An 18,394-nucleotide genomic window follows, 5' to 3' on the forward strand; every position below is an offset into this window, starting at 1 on the left:
CTATCTGATACTGCATGGCAAAAGCAACAGATTATTTGTCCTTCTTGAGATAAAATCTGTAGGGCAGTTCACTGGAGTGGGAGTTACACACTGAAGCCTCAGCAGAGAGCAGAGACAGCAGATCTGGCAAAGCTCCTGGCGTTTTTCATGTGCTGTCAAAGGCTTTTGGGCTCGCATGCAAGGCTTTGGGGCTTGAGGCAACAATGATTGTGGCAGGGTTCAAGCAGCCTCGTGTGAAAAAGCAGGTATGGGAAGGGAACCATTTTAGCCCAGCCTGGGACAAATCCAATTCCCTGGCTCCATTGCCTCTTGCACCAAGCACATACAGTGTTCTTGAAAAGCCATGAGGGATTGTCTGTTGAAAACTAGATGTGGATGAGCTGTTCTCCTGACTGCCCACCAAGAGCTGCATTTTCTTATGGTGCCTTGGAGTACAGGATGATTTCGGACATGCTTGCTGATTTATGCTGTTGTGGCTCTGTGTTTAAAACAATGTCTGGGACAATGTGGAGCTTTGCCATGAGAAGGCAGTGCAGGAGGGATGTGGGTGAGTCCGAATAGCTACCTGCCTTCAAGTACTCCCAGGGTGCCCCATGCTAGGCAAGGTGCTGCCCTGGAGCTCAGGTTGCTCACATGCTTTTGCAGCTGAGGGGTTGGAAAGCACTGGAAATGAACATTCTCCCCTCCTCCACCTTTTCAGCCAACCTTGCATAATTTCTCCTTTAGCCTCCCTAGACAGGTTCATTACAATTCCCCTCCATTAATATGCAAATATGCCCTAGAGGAAAAGATAGCCTGAATTTATTAACATGAATCTTTTAACTCCTTCACTGCTGCAATTCCTTTTGCAGACAGTAGGATGCATTACCCAGCCTGGAAAGCTGAGAGAAAGAAAGGTGTTGTGAAAGGAGAACTGTAAGGTGCTGTATGAGGACAGAAGGGAGCAACGACCCTGCGGTGCTCTGGGAGGGACAGGTTTTGTCGGTAAGTGCAGACTTGCAAGTTGCTAAGACCTTGATTCTGCCTTTCATTTCTGCCACAGGCTTCCTGCACATGCCAGGGCAAATCACTCAACCCTTTGGCTAACTACCTGGGGCTGCCAGAGAAAGGTGGCAGCATCCTTATGCTGCTGCCTCTGCCGTGTGCCAAGAGTAGTGGGGATACACCTCTGTGCTTTGTCCATCTGCAGCCGCACAGCCAGACTGGCTGAGCAGGAAGACAGAGCGAATCAGGCTCTTGGGAAAACTCCAGCATAACAAAATCCTGGCCAGTGCTCCTGGCCAGTGGCACAAAAGCAGGCACATCTGTCAGGTAGCTGAGGCTTGCAGCATAACACAGCATGCCAGGACCCTGTGTGTGCACACTGGGGCCAGAAGCCAGGGTAGCAGAGCCAGGAAAGCCTGGAGAAGCCCAGAGGGCTTGCTAAGTTCAGCAGCTTAGAGCTGTCCACAGCAGCTATTGCCTACCCAGGAAGACTCATGCTTCAGCATTTCTCTGGGGAGGAAAAGCCCTTAGGTAGCCAAACAAATTGGTATCTATTGGCTGTCAAATTTACAGCCTGACTCTAATTCGGTTTTCACTGCCACAGTGAGACGAGATGTAAATTCCTTTTTCTTAATTCAGGGTACATATTGACATTTAATCACCCAAATATGCGCTTCCTTTGACAATTAATTTCCCTTCAGCCTCTTTCAACAATTGCTTCTTCTGGCCAGGGCTACATAAAAGATGATTCCTTAACTCTGCTGCAAAGGAAACTCATGTCTCTTGCTCTGTCTCTTTCTTTTCTTTTGGTTGTTGTTTTCCAGCAGGATGTATTTCAGTTTGCACCACACAGCTGCTGTTTGACAGGAATATTAGCTTTCATGCTTCTCCAGGTTTGCAAAGTCAAGACATAAAGCTGTACAGCCTTCTCCCATCACCATCCCCTTTTCCCAGTCCTTTCCACACTCTCTGCTTCTCCACTCCACATAACTGTGTTGCTTTTTTTGCCTTGTGGCTTCTGCCTTGCAAACATTTTTAGTGGCGCTCATCTTAACACCTCCATAAACAAAGTTAACTAGATTTCCTTTGAGCTAACTGCAATGAGGGAGATCACTCATTATTCTAGCTGCATGGCATTGACTTGGTTCATTTTGGGGACTCTTACCTCTGGGTTCAATTGCTTCAATTTTTTTCTGTGAGCCCCCATCCCCAGCACAGCATCAGCTCCAGACATGACCAGCCAGGAGCACAGCTATGAAAATGCCTGGTGTGGGTGCAGAGTGGTATTTCCAGCAGCCTGGCTAGGTGCAATTTATTACCCAGGAAGAAAGAGCCAAGAACCTGCCACCTCCAGACAGACAGCAGGAAGGACTGAACAATAAGGAAAGGCTTCAGGCACATGGAAACACTTGGAAATCTCCACCAGCAGCACATGCACACATATACTTCCATACTCCATCCTGAATTAATATCCTCCATCAATGCTCCTGCAAACGGCCAGGGACAGCAGCCCAAATGCCCCTTCCTGCACCCATGCCAATATTGCCTTCCTCTCCCACCTCAGATCAGTTTGGCCCAGTCACATGCTGGATCAGAGAGGAAAAAATTAGGATGTCAGGCCCTGCTTCCAAGAACACATGCCTTGTGCCTTTGGTTATCCAATTCTAGTGTAAAAGCTGGATGGGGTAGTGCAGAAGGCATTGGAGACAGCAGGATAGCTCATCACATGATAGTGGCCAACATGTGCCCAAGAGGAGTAAAGAAAACAAGATATTTTGGCATCAGCTCTTGAACAAAGCTTTCTAAGACAGTTTTAATGATCCAGCTTGAGTTCAAGTCATGCTGCTATGAGAGCATAGTTTCCAATTAATTTGTAGTCAGATTCTCAGTTTGAGATTCTTGTCTGTCACAGCCTTCTCTATAGGAAGCAAGCCTGTCCCTGGCATCTTGCTGCCCAGCCAGATTCTGTGTTACTTCAGTAGAAATAGGTTTTTGCTATCCTTGTGTTTGATGCAGGTTGAAATGGGAGACAATTATCCTTCCACCCCTGTTATGTTAGGCAAGACCTCATATATATTCCTGGAGTGGGATGTATTACACAAATGGCAGATATGTTCCCCCCATATAGCTCATCTGATTCGACTTGTCTGGCAAAGGGTTGGCACAGCACACAAAAGCCAGAGATGCAAAGATCAGGCTGACTCAGATGAAGGGGAGAATCTGACAGCAGTCGGAAAGCAGAGTGTAAGGGAGAGGCAGCAGCGGGACACAGGAGTGTCACTACCTGTAGGTCTTGAACGTGCATGATAGGTTGGATTTCTGGCAGGTAGGCACACACAGCAAGGTGTTACCCTGCCTTGCCCAAGTAAACAGCTACTGGGCACATAGTGGAGGGGAAGTCAAGCTGCCTGTCCAAATGCTGCCCTCTGTGAAAAGTAGTGGCAGGGCAGATGAGCTTGAATATCCATTGGGCCCATAACTTTACTCCCACAATGTCCAGGTCCATATCAGGATATCTGAACACCTGCAGGTCTCTGAAGCAGACTCACCTGGGACTGGCCAGCATCTGTTTGCAGGGAATGCCCTGAACACAGTCACTGGCACTGGAGTTTGTGGCATTGCTTTCATTTGAAAACAGTCCAAAAGCAGACTTCTGCGTGAAATGACTGCCTGGTGTTTGGGTGGTGGTTATGGGGAGATCCTCTAGGGACACTTCAGGGCTGTGAATTTGCTCCTTTGGCTTTTAGCTGAAAATAAGAGTTCCTCTATGGGAGGAATGAAATAGAAGAGCCCTACACAGGGCTACTTCCCACGCAGTGTGCTGGAGTGTTTTTAAGGCTCTGCAGCTAATGATAATCAATTTTCTGACATGGAAAATGTGGCCGTGGCAGGTATGTATCAGGTACCCAGAAGGCCCCCATAGATCTGACTGCAGACCTCACTTAGTGCCCACCCCACGGCGGACAGCAGCCCAAACAAAGCAGGAACAGCGGGACAAAGGAATAACAGGAGCGTGCCCAGCGTGTGCCCGGCTATGTGTGTGCCTCCATGCGTGTGTGTGTGCGCCCTACAGTGTGTGCGCCCTACAGTGTGTGCGCCCTACAGTGTGTGCGCCCTACAGTGTGTGCGCCCTACAGTGTGTGCGCCCTACAGTGTGTGCGCCCTACAGTGTGTGCGCCCTACAGTGTGTGCGCCCTACAGTGTGTGCGCCCTACAGTGTGTGCGCCCTACAGTGTGTGCGCCCTACAGTGTGTGCGCCCTACAGTGTGTGCGCCCTACAGTGTGTGCGCCCTACAGTGTGTGCGCCCTACAGTGTGTGCGCCCTACAGTGTGCACATGAGCGCCTGCAGCGTGTGCGGGCGCGCGTGTGCCCAGCGGTGCGCGTACACGCGTGTGCGCACCCACGTGTGCCCTGCAGCGTGTGTGCCCCGGGGGGGGGGTCCCGGAGGGGTGACACCCCGCGACCCCGCCGTGACAAAGGCGCGACGCCGCCCGCCGCTCTCGCCCATTCACCGCGCGGGGCGAACATGGCCGGCAGGGAAGGCGCATTTTTTGTGAATGGAGGGGGTGACGTCGCGGCGGCCGCGCGCCGCCTCCCTCCATTCATGCGGCCTCGGCGCGGTGAATGGGCGGTGCGGTGAATGGGCGGTGCGGTGAATGGGCGGTGCGGTGAATGGGCGGCGCGGGGCAGGGCGGGGCGCGCGCCAGCCGCCACCGGGTAGTAAAGGCTGCGCGCGGCGCGCGGGGGTGCGCGAGCGGCGGGCGCGGGGCCCGGTGGCCGCTGCCCTCGCCATGGTGGCCACCGAGGGGCTGCGGGAGATGGAGGGCAGCGCGCTGCGGCGCCTCGTGTGCCGCGACGAGGCAGCGGCCGGCGGCGCCGCGCGGTGCCTGGTGCTGGACTGCCGCCCCTTCCTGGCGCACAGCGCCGGCCACATCCGCGGCGCGCTCAACGTGCGCTGCAACACGATCGTGCGGCGGCGGGCGAAGGGCGCCGTGAGCCTGGAGCAGATCCTGCCGGCCGAGGGCGAGGTGCGGGCGCGGCTCCGCGCAGGGCTCTACGCCGCCGTGGTCGTGTACGACGAGCGCAGCCCGCGCGCGGAGGCCCTGCGAGAGGACAGCACCGTGGCGCTCGTGGTGCGCGCGCTCCGTCGCGACACGGCGCGCGCCGACATCCGCCTCCTGGCAGGTACCGCCGGGGAGAGGGAGGGGGACGGGGTGGGGGGGGGACGTACCGGGAATGGCGGGTGGGACGGGGCCGCGGGCAGCTCCCGCCGCCGCCCCGCACGGGGATGGGGCTCCGGCCTCGCTGCGCCCCGAGCAGGGCGCTCCCGCCCGCTCTGCCTGCTGCCCTGCCAGGAGTTGGGAGCCGGGACAGGGCTGGGGAGCCGCACCCGCCGAGCGGCGGCCCCGCAGGTGGGTCCCGGGACGGGCGGCGGCGGTGCCGTTCCAGCGGCGTGTCGGTGCCCGAGCGGAGCGTGGTCCGAGCGGGGCTGGGACAGGCCCCGTGCCGCCTGGGGGACCAGCCCTGGGCAGGACTGGCGCAGAGACTCCGGGAGGCAAGATGCAAACCCAGGTGAAGTGGCGGGGGGGAGTCCCCCCACTCTTTGTTTGAGTTCATCCCCAGTCTCACCGTGCAGAGAACGTGTTGATGCAAGATCAGATACCTGCTGTCACGCGGCTGTCCCTTTGCAGTGGGCAGAAAACCTCTGTGCTGCTTGTGCGACTACAGCAGGGATCAGAGCTTCCCCTCTCTGCCATGTATTAAATGCGAAGCTGTGCGCATTTGAAGCTGCTGGTCTTGAGAATTGCCGTGAGATGATTTAGGGGAGGGGGATGCTCAGCCGGGGTTCCTGGATGAGCTCTGTGGGGCTTTTTATTCCTTGTTTACAACCTGAGACTCAATTATTCCTTGGTTTACTTACAGCAGGGGTGGGGATGTGTATGCAGAGTAGCAAATCCATTAAGAGGCTTGATAGATGGAGGAGCTAGCACTCCTGTTGTACTAGATACAGTAAAAACAGCAGGAGCTGTTCCAAGGATGTGATACGATATGCTGTTATGGGAGTGCCGGCACAGCAAGGGCTCACTTGGGAACAGACTTTCGGGTCCTTCACCATGAGCCAGCGTGGTGCTGGGAGCCGTGTATGTGGCAGGAAACACTGCTCTGCTTCAAGGGTGGCCTTTGTCAGCTGAGAGCTTCTGGTGCCTTTGTGGTTTTCATGGGAGGTTGGTTGGGGTTTCCAGTCCTTTGCTTTTAAGGAATGGGCTCCTAGAGGCTCAGTCTCAGCACTATAGACTTCTTCCTTACTTACTACAGAGCTGCGAAAATGATTGATCTTGCTCTGATTTCACAAGAGCCACACTAACCCAGAGCTCTGCATGCCCAAATGCAAAATTGCTGGGTGCGGGTCACAATGAAGACCCAGATGTGTTTTATGTAGATCAGGATGCTGCAGGTTCCCTGTGGAACAGCCTGGCTGAGTGTTGCTTGGTGGTGGGCACCTGCACAGCATGATTCCTGTGCTGGGCAGCCAGGAGCTGCACACCGCTGGATGTGCTGCTTGGCTGAATTGGATCTGATGAGATACATTGAAGAGCAACATCTTTGGCTATTGGAAAGGGTATTTTTTTCTTTCTAAAGAGGAAGCCTGTTTCTGCCCATCACTTTGGGCAGTTTTTCTCCCTCAGGTTGGTGGGATGTGGGAGATACAGGGATTTTAGAAGCAGATCTCTTAAAATTTTCTAGTAGGGTGTCTTGATTTTGGATGCTCTGTCAAATTGAAGCAGTAGGATTGTAAAGGGATGTCAGGTCATGGAAATGCAGCCTCTGCAGGCTGTCCTGCCTGCGTGGGTGGGACAATGCAATGCAGCTATGCATATGCACAGTTCTGCTTCAAGATACTAGAGCTCTTCCTTGGGCATGGGGAGGAAACCACAAAGAACACTAGGATGCTGTCAGTATTGGTCTCTAGCCACATAGCTATTCCTGGGCTGCTTTGCTTGAGATGTTTGCATCCATTGGTCTTTTGAATATTCAGTCTTGTTCAGGGCAGTCTCAGAGCTAAGGCTGGATAAGAAATACGTGTCCTGCTTTATGTGCTCTGGTAAGCAGAAATCTGCAGGCTGGGTGGAGTCTTCAGGAACCATTCTGGGAGTCAGGGCTTGGTCTAGCTGGAGTCCTGTGTTCTGATTTTCATTGATTTTAAGGCTTAAGGTCAGACTCTACAAAGATGTCAGGGTTATTGATTTGATTTGAATGAGAGAAGCAAATCTCACCAGAAGCATTTTATTTGTAGCCAACACTACAGTTTCCCTGTGCTGGGAACTCAGTGGGGTTTGCTCATGTTTTGCCTGCCATTAGGAAGATCTGAAGTCACCTTTGCTTATCCCCCTGGCAGCAGGTCAAAGGAACAAGGTGCTCTATGTTCAGCTTGCTTCCATATCCTTGAGGGACAGCAGACACCTCTCTCTAGAGAGCAGCTTTGCTGTGGACTTAGTTTCGCTGTGTCTGGCCAGTGCCAAGGATTCCCTTGGTCTATTGTTTTGGGAGCTCAGTGCTGGAGGGTCAAGGTCGGGGAGTGGGAGACCTGCCTGTGCTTTGTGACAGAATGATTTATCCAGGGAAGCTGGGAACTGAACAGTGTTTGGCCTTGGACCAGTTTTCCCATTTAAGTCTGAAGACAGTGGTAACAAATCCTCTGTCATCATCTTAGACAGCAACCTTGGCCTCAGTCTGGGGTTTTGGCCAGCAGTGCATCAGGGACTAAACCTTGGACCAGAGACTTCAGGTGGCCAAGATCATTGCAGAGCTCTTGGTTGCTCTTGCTCCAAGGGAGTAGTGGGGCCTCAGGGATTTCCCTCTTGCTGCCAGGAGCCTGGTTGCTCATCCTGGGGCAGGAGACCACTCTCCATCACTGTAGCATCATCTAGTGGTCAAGGGCATGGTGAGAAGCGTCAGCTCTGGCTGTGCTGTTTTGCAGTACTGTGAATGTAGCCTGGCATAACACTTTGCGCCTCTCTTCTTTCAGGGGGCTACGAGCGCTTCTCTTCAGAGTACCCTGAGTTCTGTGCAAAAACCAAGTCCCTGAGCAATGTGTCACCCCCCAGCAGCGCTGAGCCCTTGGATTTGGGCTGCAGCTCCTGCGGGACACCATTTCATGACCAGGTACGTCTAGAAGCCCAGTGCTTAGTTATTTTGACTGCTCCTTCCAGCATTGCAACCCAGTCCTGCTAGAGTCTCTCTGTTCTCAGTCAGCTGGGGCCTGCAGTACCAGAGCCCTGCTTCCTTTCCCCTCCTGGTAGAGCATGGTGGTCCTCCTTATGCCAGGGTGTTTGCAAGCCCAAGTCCTATTAAACCACACCTGCCTGAACAGGATGAAGAAGGGGAAGTCTGAAAGAGGTTTAACAGCTCAGGAAGGCAGCCTCTGCTCTCTCTTTTGAAGGCCCTGGATCAGATGCTGGGTTCCTGCACAGCTCAGGGCCTCCAAGCCATCTGAATATGTATCTTGCCCACAGCTGTCCCCTGGTCACTCCGTATCTGTTTTCTCTGTAACAGGGTGGGCCTGTGGAAATCCTTCCCTTCCTCTACCTTGGCAGCGCCTACCATGCCGCCCGGCGGGACATGCTTGATGCACTGGGCATCACAGCCCTGCTGAATGTCTCCTCAGACTGCCCCAACCACTTTGAGGGGCACTACCAGTACAAGTGTATCCCTGTGGAGGATAACCACAAAGCTGACATCAGTTCCTGGTTCATGGAGGCCATTGAGTACATTGGTGAGTGCCTGTGCAAAGAAGTTGTATCCATGTGTGTTTTATCAGGGGGAGGTGCCCACCACAGCCTTTGGCTCAGAGGGGACTGGGGTCCAAGCCATTATTTGCACTGGTGGAAGGGAGATTAGCCACCCACCTGCAGGTTTGTGAGGGGCTGGGCTTTGGTGGAAGGGTGTCAGTCTCATGTCTCTTCCTTGTTGCCTTCCAGACTCAGTGAAGGAGTGTTGTGGCCGGGTCCTAGTTCACTGCCAGGCGGGTATCTCCCGCTCAGCCACCATCTGCTTGGCTTACCTGATGATGAAGAAGCGTGTCAAGTTAGAGGAGGCCTTTGAGTTTGTCAAGCAGCGCCGGAGCATCATCTCCCCTAACTTCAGCTTCATGGGGCAGCTGCTGCAGTTTGAGTCACAGGTGTTGGCCACCTCGTACGCAGTGGAAGCTGTCAGCCCCTCGGGGACGCTGCGGGAGCGGGGCAAGACCACCTCCACTCCCACCTCTCAGTTTGTCTTCAGCTTCCCGGTCTCTGTCGGTGTCCATGCCACCCCCAGCAGCCTCCCGTACCTGCACAGCCCCATCACCACGTCGCCCAGCTGTTAGCTCAGGGGCTGAGGCCAGCCAGGCAGATAGTGCCAGGCATGGAAGGGGCACATGGGCACAGAGCCCTGTGATGTTAAGCAATAGTGCCGGACACTGCCATTCACCCTGGACTCAACATCTTTTTCGTAGAGAAATTTCTTACCTCATCTTGGTTTGTTTGCTTTTTATTGTTATGTTTTGAAAGCACGAATGTTGTAAAAGCCACAAACCCTGACATTGTCCAGGCTCTTTGGGGGAGGGAAAAAACAATAGTATACTGGGTTTCCTCAAGTGCCTGGTCATCATCCGTTTCCATCTTGTTTTTTAAAAAAAGATACACCTCCCCTTCTCCCCATGTTTCTGCCACATGCTCACCTGGACTGAAAAGGGAGCATGCCCTCCTTATCGTGCAGCAGTCTTCCACCTTGCACAGAGAGACTGGGGGGTGTGTGTGGTGGGTGCTGCTCACCTGAGCCAGGTAGACTGAGTGACAAGCAGAGCTGCAGGCAGGGCCATGGGGCAAGCAGGAGTGGTGGCACAGGGCTGCCTGCAGTCAACCTCAGCCCCATGAGTGGTTGGGGAGATGAGGCAGGAGCTGGCAGGCACCTGCCAAGTCACCAGTTGAGCCCATTCCAGTAGGGGAGAGCAATTGCTGTGGATAGGAAGTGGTTTGGAAGGGGAAATGTAGTCTCAAATGCCTTTTTCTTGCCTCTGTGGATCACTGATTTCTGTAAAGCCTAGGGCCAATCTCCTGTGGCTTTAAGATGAGAAAAAGGGGTGGGGGCAGCAATCTGGGCTGCTTTTGATTACTCTAGTTCAGTTTCCTCTCCACCCATGCCACTGCTGCTTTTCTTCCAAAAGAAGCAGCATGGAACATGGCTGGGCTGTAATGGAAGAGAGTAGCTGCCAGGTGGAGGACAGGCTGGCCCAGAGATGTCATCCCTCCAGCATTTTCAAGGTTTCCTCCACCTTGTGACCAGCCCTTTTCCACCGGAACTGAGTCTCGCTCACCTGTGCAATATTTCTGCAGCTTTTGGTCCAAGACGAGAAAATGCCTCATCTTCAACCCACCTGGAGCCTTATTTCCCACCCTACCTCTGTCCTTCCCTCCAGTCAGATTTGACACAGAAGATGCCTCTGTGGCTGATGTACATATGTATGGTTTTGTTCTTTTTTTTTTTCTAGAAATTAACTTTTTATTTATTGCCTGAGGGAGGGAGAAAACATTGTTTGAAGAAAATAAAACTGTTTTCAACAGTTGTGGCTGGAGCAGATTTGTCCTAAGACCAAAACAGAATAGCACCTTGTGTACACATTGCACTTTCACAGAGCAACTGTTAAAAATGTATTTATTGAATTTTAAACTATTACAAGTATTGCAGATCAGACATTTAGCCAAGCACATTTATAGATCAAACTCAGTTGTTACAGAGATGTTACCTAAAGTCCACCATGTAGGTAGGCTGAGAACCTGCCCATCGTCTTCAACTTTGAGAGAGAAGGTAAAGGAGGAAATAAATAAATGATACCCCAGCTCCAGGTAATTGGCAACAAAGAGAGGACACGTACAGGGCTAGTTATGAAAACAAGTTATACAAAAAGTCTAGAAATTCAATCCCCCAGGTACACTGTCATTTCGGTTGCCAGAGAAGGCAATTAAGAATGACAATGCACGAGCTCATGGGACTGCAGCACAGAAAATCCCCATTTCAATTTCCAAAGCTGAAACAGCTGCAGATGTTAGGAAAGTGTCAACATTATCTTGTAGTACAGAGACACTGTTCCTGTACATTAGTAATTAATCGGACCAACACTAAAACTTGCCACCAACAGGTTCAGCAAGACCAATACATCAAAACCATCCAGATAATACGACCTGACAGGTGTATGTGTTACTGTAATGGGAAAGGCAGCTGCTTCTCACGTCCCCTACTGATCCATGGTGCTTCAGAGATTTTAACACACACACACACAGTTCCTGATCCTCTGGGTTTCACTTTTACTATGTGTCCATATAGGTGAGAACATTGCCACTCCAGCTCAGTGGACATGTCCTGACACTCTAAAAGACCAGGACAGCATGCTCTGGGACTGTGCCACCTCTGAACAGTGATTCAAGTCTGTGAAGATTCACAGGCCAATTTCTACCTGAGGCAAGAACTGAATTTGCGCTTTCCCATGTCTTCCCTATCCAGGCTGCAGCATAGTTTAAAATGCTGCAAAAATACTCACCTTATCATGACTGAAAGCATGCATGAGATGCATCTCCTTTTAGATTTCTGAGCTAGATTTTCTGTGGCAAAGCAGCATGGAAGTGGAGAAATCCCACTGAAAATAAATTCACACATTTCCTGATATTCGGTTTCTGAGAATGATAGCAATGTTCAAACTAATCTGCTTTGTGGCTGGACCCTTCCTTCTACCCATCCTGAAAAAACCTGTTCTGGGCAATTTCTGTTAACAATCCCATATGGAAATTCTAGACAGTGCATGAACTGTGCAGGAACTCTGATGTCGCTGCAGAGATGCAGGAGTCTTTTGATACTTCCCACCATCTTTAGTTCCCACTGGCCATGGAGTGGCACATCATGTTGGCATCCCTCAGCACTTCCCGCATCCACAGGGAGCAGACACCTGCTGTAACCTACGACAAACAGTAGGACCAGCTGGTTTCCAGAGCCAAGAAAGTGTCCTTCTCCAGAAGCTACTCCGTCCCATATACAACATGATTTTTCTGTGTTTGCTGCCACTAAAGCCAGCAGTGCAGAATATTTTGGGGAGCTTTCTTTTTGCTACAGTGTAGAATTTTCTTTTGAGGTACTCCCATTACCAACAAGCCAAGTGTAGGTTCACAGGCAAAATAAATTCCTGCTACATAATGCAGTGGGATTCAATTGCATCACATGCAAACACTCAAAAGTTAGAAAACCATTGCTCATTCCTTGGACTGTAGACCAATAGTGATTGCAACACAGTGGAACTAGTACAGGAGGTTTGTAACAGTCTCTTTGGAGCTGGGATCAAACAAGATTTGTAGGTGAAAATAAGAATAAGAAAATAAAATAAACCTTATAAAGGTGCTGTAGTCTCTCTTAATCCTAACAGAAGTTTTGACAGCATTCAGATTACAATGTCACTCTGCACCAGGTATCTAATTCATCAGTCTCACAGAAGCAGTTTCAGCAATGGAGAACACAACTCCCCCTTGTTTGTTACATGGTGAAGTTTCTTTTGGTTTTCACTATTAAAGTCCTGTCACAAACTGCACAGAAGTTTCAAAATGCTGCCTCAAAGGGACACTAACAAAAATCAACAGGCCTGAGAGACTAATTGTCCCTTTCCCCTGCAGACATTGTGTTCTGTCTCAATGGGAATAGCTCTTTCTAGAGTCAGTGAGACATGCCCAGGCTTCCAAGCCTATGAGATGGCTCAGCCCAGAGTGTTCTTACAGCCTACCATGCCTCCACTGGTGACCCAGTGCTGCAAAGGAGCATCCCATTATCAGCCCTTCTCAGATCAAAAGCTTCCATTTCTCAGGAGGCAGCAGCTGCCTGGTTATGGGGGCTCAGTACTTTTAGGGTCCCATTGAAGTTCACTCCCCTAGTTAGAGTAGCAGCATCTGTACCGTTAACAACCTGCCAAATGCAGCTCTACCACCAAAACCATGACCAGGTTTTTCAAGGGTAACTTTGATATTGATGGGCAGATCCTTACTTCATTTTAAACTGTAAGAGGAGCTACAACAACATATGCTACTCCTGCACAGGTTTCTACAACACACAGATGCATCATCAGGCCTGGGTATTCTTCTGTCTGGCCACAAACAGATAACAAGATCACATCATTACAAGACGAAAACCACTGCAAAATGATTTCCTCACACAGCACCTTTACTCTGCACAGAACATCAGATACGTTAACACTGGCAGTTGAAAGATACTGGAAAGTAGAATCATAGAATCATAGAATATGCTCAGTTGGAAGGGACCCATCAGGACCAGAGTCCAACTCCAGGTCCTGTGCAGGCCACCCCAAGTCACACCATGTGCCTGAGAGTATTGTTCAAATGCTTCTTGAACTCTGTCAGGCTTGGTGCTGTGACCACTTCCCTGGGGAGCCCATTCCTGTACCCAACCACCCTCTGGGTGAAAAGCCTTTTCCTGATATCCAAACTGAACCTCCCCCAACTCAGCTTCAGGCCATTTTTGTGAGTCCTGTCACTTGTCACCAAAGTGAAGGGATTGGTACCTGTCCCGTTATAAGGATGCTGAAGACACTAATGAGGTCTCCTCTTAGTCTCCTATTCTCTAGAGGCTATTTTTATCCTCTAGAAGTTCAAGGCTGCAGAAGAAATCCAGACTAGCCATTAGTTCAATCACACAGCAAGAACAGTATCCAGTATCCATTAGTTCAATCACAACAAGCAAGAACAGTATCCAGTGTGGGCTTGGTGGGTTTTTAATTTTTAGATTTGTTCTTGTTTTTGAAAGATGTAAAGCTTTTTACCTCCACACCCAGATTACCCATTTTGCTCACCTAAGCAGCACAGCTGTTTCACCATTTAAAACTATGTCTAACTGGGGACAGTGAGCAATTCTCGCTCTGGCCACTATCTGAAACCCTAGTGTAGATAGGCATGTTCCCTCAGTCCATTATTAACTAAATTAAAAACTAAACCCCAAACTTAAATGGTGAATACAAAGCTTCAAAGCCTAGTGGTGATATTTGCAATCCTAACACTATGAAACAAGTAGCCAAAATACAAGCATCCAATTTTATCAATGAAATTTGTCTAAAAGGACAACTAGGCTAGAGCCTGGCGGGGACTTCAAAGCTACATATTTAATCATGTCACAAAAGGAAGTGAGAACCATATATCCACTGTCAGCTCAAGAAAAGTAAAACTCAAAGTTCAAGATCTGTTGGAGTATTGCTATTTCTAAGCTTTTCTTTAGAAATGTTACAGCTGTTCAGGTAGCTATATTGCATCAATTGACTGATTTTACAGTGGGTGAAATTCCTTGTGAGGATAACTTGCTTCAGCATAATGCCTTAATATTAAAAATAAAAAAGTTGTCTTAATGCTGAAAGTGAAAAGCTCCTCAGCTTTGTTTTATCCAAACATGTCAGCAAAATCTCGCTTGTGAGTAGCACATATATTTTTATAAACTAAAAGCACGCTATTCTGTCATTTCCTTGCTTTAAAGGGGATAAAACCTGAATGTGTGAGCAAGATCATGAGATACTAAACAGTTCTGGTTCATAGGGAAATATACAGTGTGTTGTGTTCAAAGGAACAACTTTCCCCCAGTTGTTACATAGTCAATACTGAAGCACATCTCTTGGTATTGGTTGTTAGGAAAAAAATTAACAGGTCTCAATTTTCAGCCTTCCCTGAAACTGTAAAACCTCACCAAAAAGAAATTGTTTTCTATTTTTTTTTAAATGCATGTCGTCCATAAGGGGGACTTTTGAAACTGTTTGAAGCTGTGCTATGCAATGCTTAAAAGTAGTATTCTCCTACCCCATAAATCTGGGAACTTGGGAAGAAGGGAATTAGGTGAATAAATCCTAGCTTTGTTCTCTGGTATACCTGCAAACAAATCCACTTGCCAACTGATTTTTTAAAATTTTGTTCTCATCAAAATGTAAAGTGGATATTAAAAAATTATTACTTTTGTAAATCCCTTAAGCTCTTCAACTGTGATGTCACACACAAAGGTGTGACATGAAACTGCTATAATACACTCTCCCTTACAAGGCTAAACCCCATTTACTGGGTCTGATATTATAGACGGACAAGAACTAGATATGCCCTCCTGTACGAAATCTTCTGACTTTTCACCTGCTACAGCTGCTGCAACTGGAGAACATTTCACAAGGTGCTTGTACTTAATAGAAGCCTTATAAAATGTTCTTTTAGGGATGCCAATAGAGGGCACAGACCTGTTCTATGAATTTCTTCCAAGCATAAGAGCTGGTTTTACCCTTGCAAACACTTCCCAGGGCTTCCCCCAGAAAACCCACACAGACAAAGCAGTGAACTATTATGACTTGTTTCCACTCTAATGTTACACTCACTCATATTATTGTTTGCTCAGAGGTGTGCAAAAACCCCCCTATATTAAAGAATTTGACCTAGCTCCTCCTCAGGTGAAACTTATATTGCATTGTTAATGATTTTAGTCGACTCGACTTTGTGCAAAATATCTTCAAGAAGCTTCTGGCTCAACTTCAGAATACAAAAGGAGAATAAATAGGATCTCTTGAAAAAAGAAAATGAATGGTGTATGCTGAAAACAAAATGATGGCCTTAATGCAATTTATATGGAAATAAAGTAACTAGAATAGTAGTGTCTGAAATTTTAGTATGTGAGATGGCACTGATAAAGATTTCCATTTGCACAATAATGTTCCCAAGGTCTAGATCAAAACAATATTATTTTACACATGGTAACTGCAGAGACTAAGAGCCTGAGATATGTTATTAAAAGGCAGTCCCTTGTAAACTTTCCTCAAGAGGAACAGTAGCAGTTCAGTATGCAAGAGTTTCTCATATCATATTCAAGACAGCAATGCTTTATAAAAGACATACAGCTTATTTCCAGGTTGTTAAGAATTTTATGATACTGATTTTCTGAAACACGTATCCATCCAGTCCAAGATTGAAGCCACATTATTCTTCACTGCTCTGAAGCTACTAGGTCTTTTGCTCTGCTGCTGTTGCTGTCTGTGAGGGAGCTTCTGGTTTCACAATCTGGTATGTAATGAGATATTCTGGGTATGCCTGAAAGTAAAACAAAACCAAAAAAAACAACAACAGTGCTTTTATGCAAGGGTACACTTAGCAAGTTCCCACTTTTTGCAATACCCAGGAAGGAGAGTACAAGAATCAGCTCTACCTTCACAGTGTGCAGATGAAAAAGCAGATTTCAAACCTAGTCAGCAATAACTGGGAACTGCTTGATGTAGTTAATATCTTGGTTAATATACTAGTAGGAAAAAAGATGTTTCTTCCATGCAGATACTGCCAGAAATTGTGTGTGTAACAGGAATTCAGAGTTCCTCTCTTTGTTAGCTAATGCTACAGATCGGTCAGCGCCTGTTACTCAAAAATCTCAGTCTGATCCCAAAAGGCTCACTAACTTGCCATGTGACTTGCAAATGCCTTTACTGGCAGTAAAACAGCTGGCCCACCCAAAGCAAGTAAACCAGTCAGTCATCTGTCCAGTGTTTTCTGAAGACAGCTCATAGATGATTCAGTCCCAGAACAAAGCTGAAGTTGCTTGAGGGCAGAGCCCCATTCAGAGGAACCTAGAGATGAGAGGAGACTGGGCCTACAGAAAGCTCATGAAATCCAGCAAGGGCAAATGCACCTGGGATGAAGTCCTTGTAACACTGTGGGATGGGAAGCCACCGTGCTGAAAAGGTGCTGAGAGTCCTTGGGTGACAGCAAGCTAAAGCAGAATCCACAGCATGTCCTGGCAGCAATAAAGGGTACCAGCATTCTGTGGTACATCAGCAGCAATGTAGCAGTGACTGCTGTTTATTCAGTACTCATTTTGTCACAGCCAGAAAACTGCACACAACTTTTGGGCCCTCCAATACAAGAAAGATGCCAAGCTGGAGACAAGTTTAACAAAGGACCAATAAGATAGTCAAGGGGAGAGAGCACAGGATACACAAGAAGAGGCTGAGGGAGATGGGGTTGTTCAGTTTCAGAAAAGAGAAGGCTTTGCAGGACCTCACAGCAATCTTCCATCATGTATGGAAGGCTACTGAGAAAACAGACAGACTTTCCTGAGATGTGCAGCAGGAGAATGAGATGAATCAGAACAGGGAAGATTTCTGCTGGCTACAAAGAATATATTTGTTAACTCTGAGAATAAGTAATCAAAGGAACAAGCTGCTGTAGGAGGCTGTGAAACACCATTTGCTGAGGCCTCCAAGACCTGCCTGGTGAAACAAGTCCTCAACAATCTGGCCTGGATTCAGTGTCAACAAGAGGCTGGCCAGTGAGACCTCCCCAAGATTCCTGTGAACCTGAACTTATTATATAGTCTTATCATAGAATGGTTTGGGTAGAAAGGATCTTTAAAGATCACCTAGTTCCAGCCCTCCTGCCATGGGCAGGGACACCTTCCACAAGATCAGATTGTTCAAAGCCCCATCTAGCCTAGCCTTGTACACTTCCAGGAATGGAGCATCCACAGCTTCTCAGGGCAACCTGTTCTAGGGCCTCCCTACCCTCTGAGTAAATAATTTCATCTCATCTAAATTCCTCCTCTTTCAGTTTAAAATGGCTGCCCCTATGTCCCACCACTATGCGCCTGCGTAAAAAATTGCTCTCCCTCTTTTTTTATAACCCTCCTGTAGGTACTGGAGGGCTTTTATAAGGTCTCCCTGCAGCCTTCTTCAGGCTGAACAATCCCAATTCTCTCATCCTTTCCTCAGAGGGGAGGTGTTCCATCTCCCTGATCATCTTTGTGGCCCTCCTCTGGAACCACTCTAACTTCCTGTGCTGAGGATCCCACAGTTGGACACAGCACTCCAGGTGGGGTTTCATGAGGGCAGAGTACAGCGGGAGAATCAACTACTTTGACCTGCTGGCCACTCCTCTTTTGATGCGGCCCAGGATGTCGTTGGTTTTCTGGGACATGAGCGTACATTGTTGGCTCACGTACAGCTTTTTGTCACCAGATCATCCATGTCCTTCTCCACAGGGCTTGCACTCAAATGAGTTCATCTCCCAGTCTGTACTCATGTCTGGGAATGCCCTGCAATGAACCTTACGAAGTTTTTGTGGGCCTGCTTCTCAAGCATGTCCAGGTCCCTCTGGATGGCATCCTGTCCTTCTTTTGTGTCAGCTGCACAGCTCATCTTCATGTCATCTGCAAACTTGCTGAAGGTGCACTTGACCTTCATGTCCGTGTCACTGATAGATATTAAAGAGCATCGGTCTCAAGACAGAGCTCTGAGCGACACCTCTCATCACCAGCCTTCACTGACCACAGTCCTCTGGCTGCACCATCCTGCCAATTCCTTATCCACCAAATAGTCCATCC

General features: G+C 48.7%; 2 protein-coding genes across 2 annotated transcripts in view; one reads left to right on the forward strand and one right to left on the reverse strand.

Annotated features, from left to right (window-relative positions):
* Positions 1 to 4,687: 4,687 nt before the first annotated feature.
* Positions 4,688 to 10,586, forward strand: DUSP4 (dual specificity phosphatase 4). The gene is made up of 4 exons (XM_071556072.1): positions 4,688 to 5,170; positions 8,013 to 8,149; positions 8,540 to 8,759; positions 8,965 to 10,586. The coding sequence occupies exons 1-4, from the start codon at positions 4,777 to 4,779 to the stop codon at positions 9,348 to 9,350; spliced, it is 1,137 nt and encodes a 378-aa protein (XP_071412173.1). The 5' UTR covers positions 4,688 to 4,776; the 3' UTR covers positions 9,351 to 10,586.
* TNKS (tankyrase) overlaps positions 10,500 to 18,394 on the reverse strand; it is a 135,044-nt gene continuing 127,149 nt past the window's right edge. Inside the window, exon 27 of the mRNA XM_071556071.1 lies at positions 10,500 to 16,116. Within this exon, the coding sequence (XP_071412172.1) occupies positions 16,030 to 16,116 (87 nt within the window). The 3' untranslated portion in view covers positions 10,500 to 16,029. The remainder of the gene's footprint in view (positions 16,117 to 18,394) is intronic.

This window comes from Pithys albifrons, chromosome 5 (genome assembly GCF_047495875.1).
Source record: "Pithys albifrons albifrons isolate INPA30051 chromosome 5, PitAlb_v1, whole genome shotgun sequence".
In the NCBI taxonomy this organism is placed as follows: Eukaryota; Metazoa; Chordata; class Aves; order Passeriformes; family Thamnophilidae; genus Pithys; species Pithys albifrons.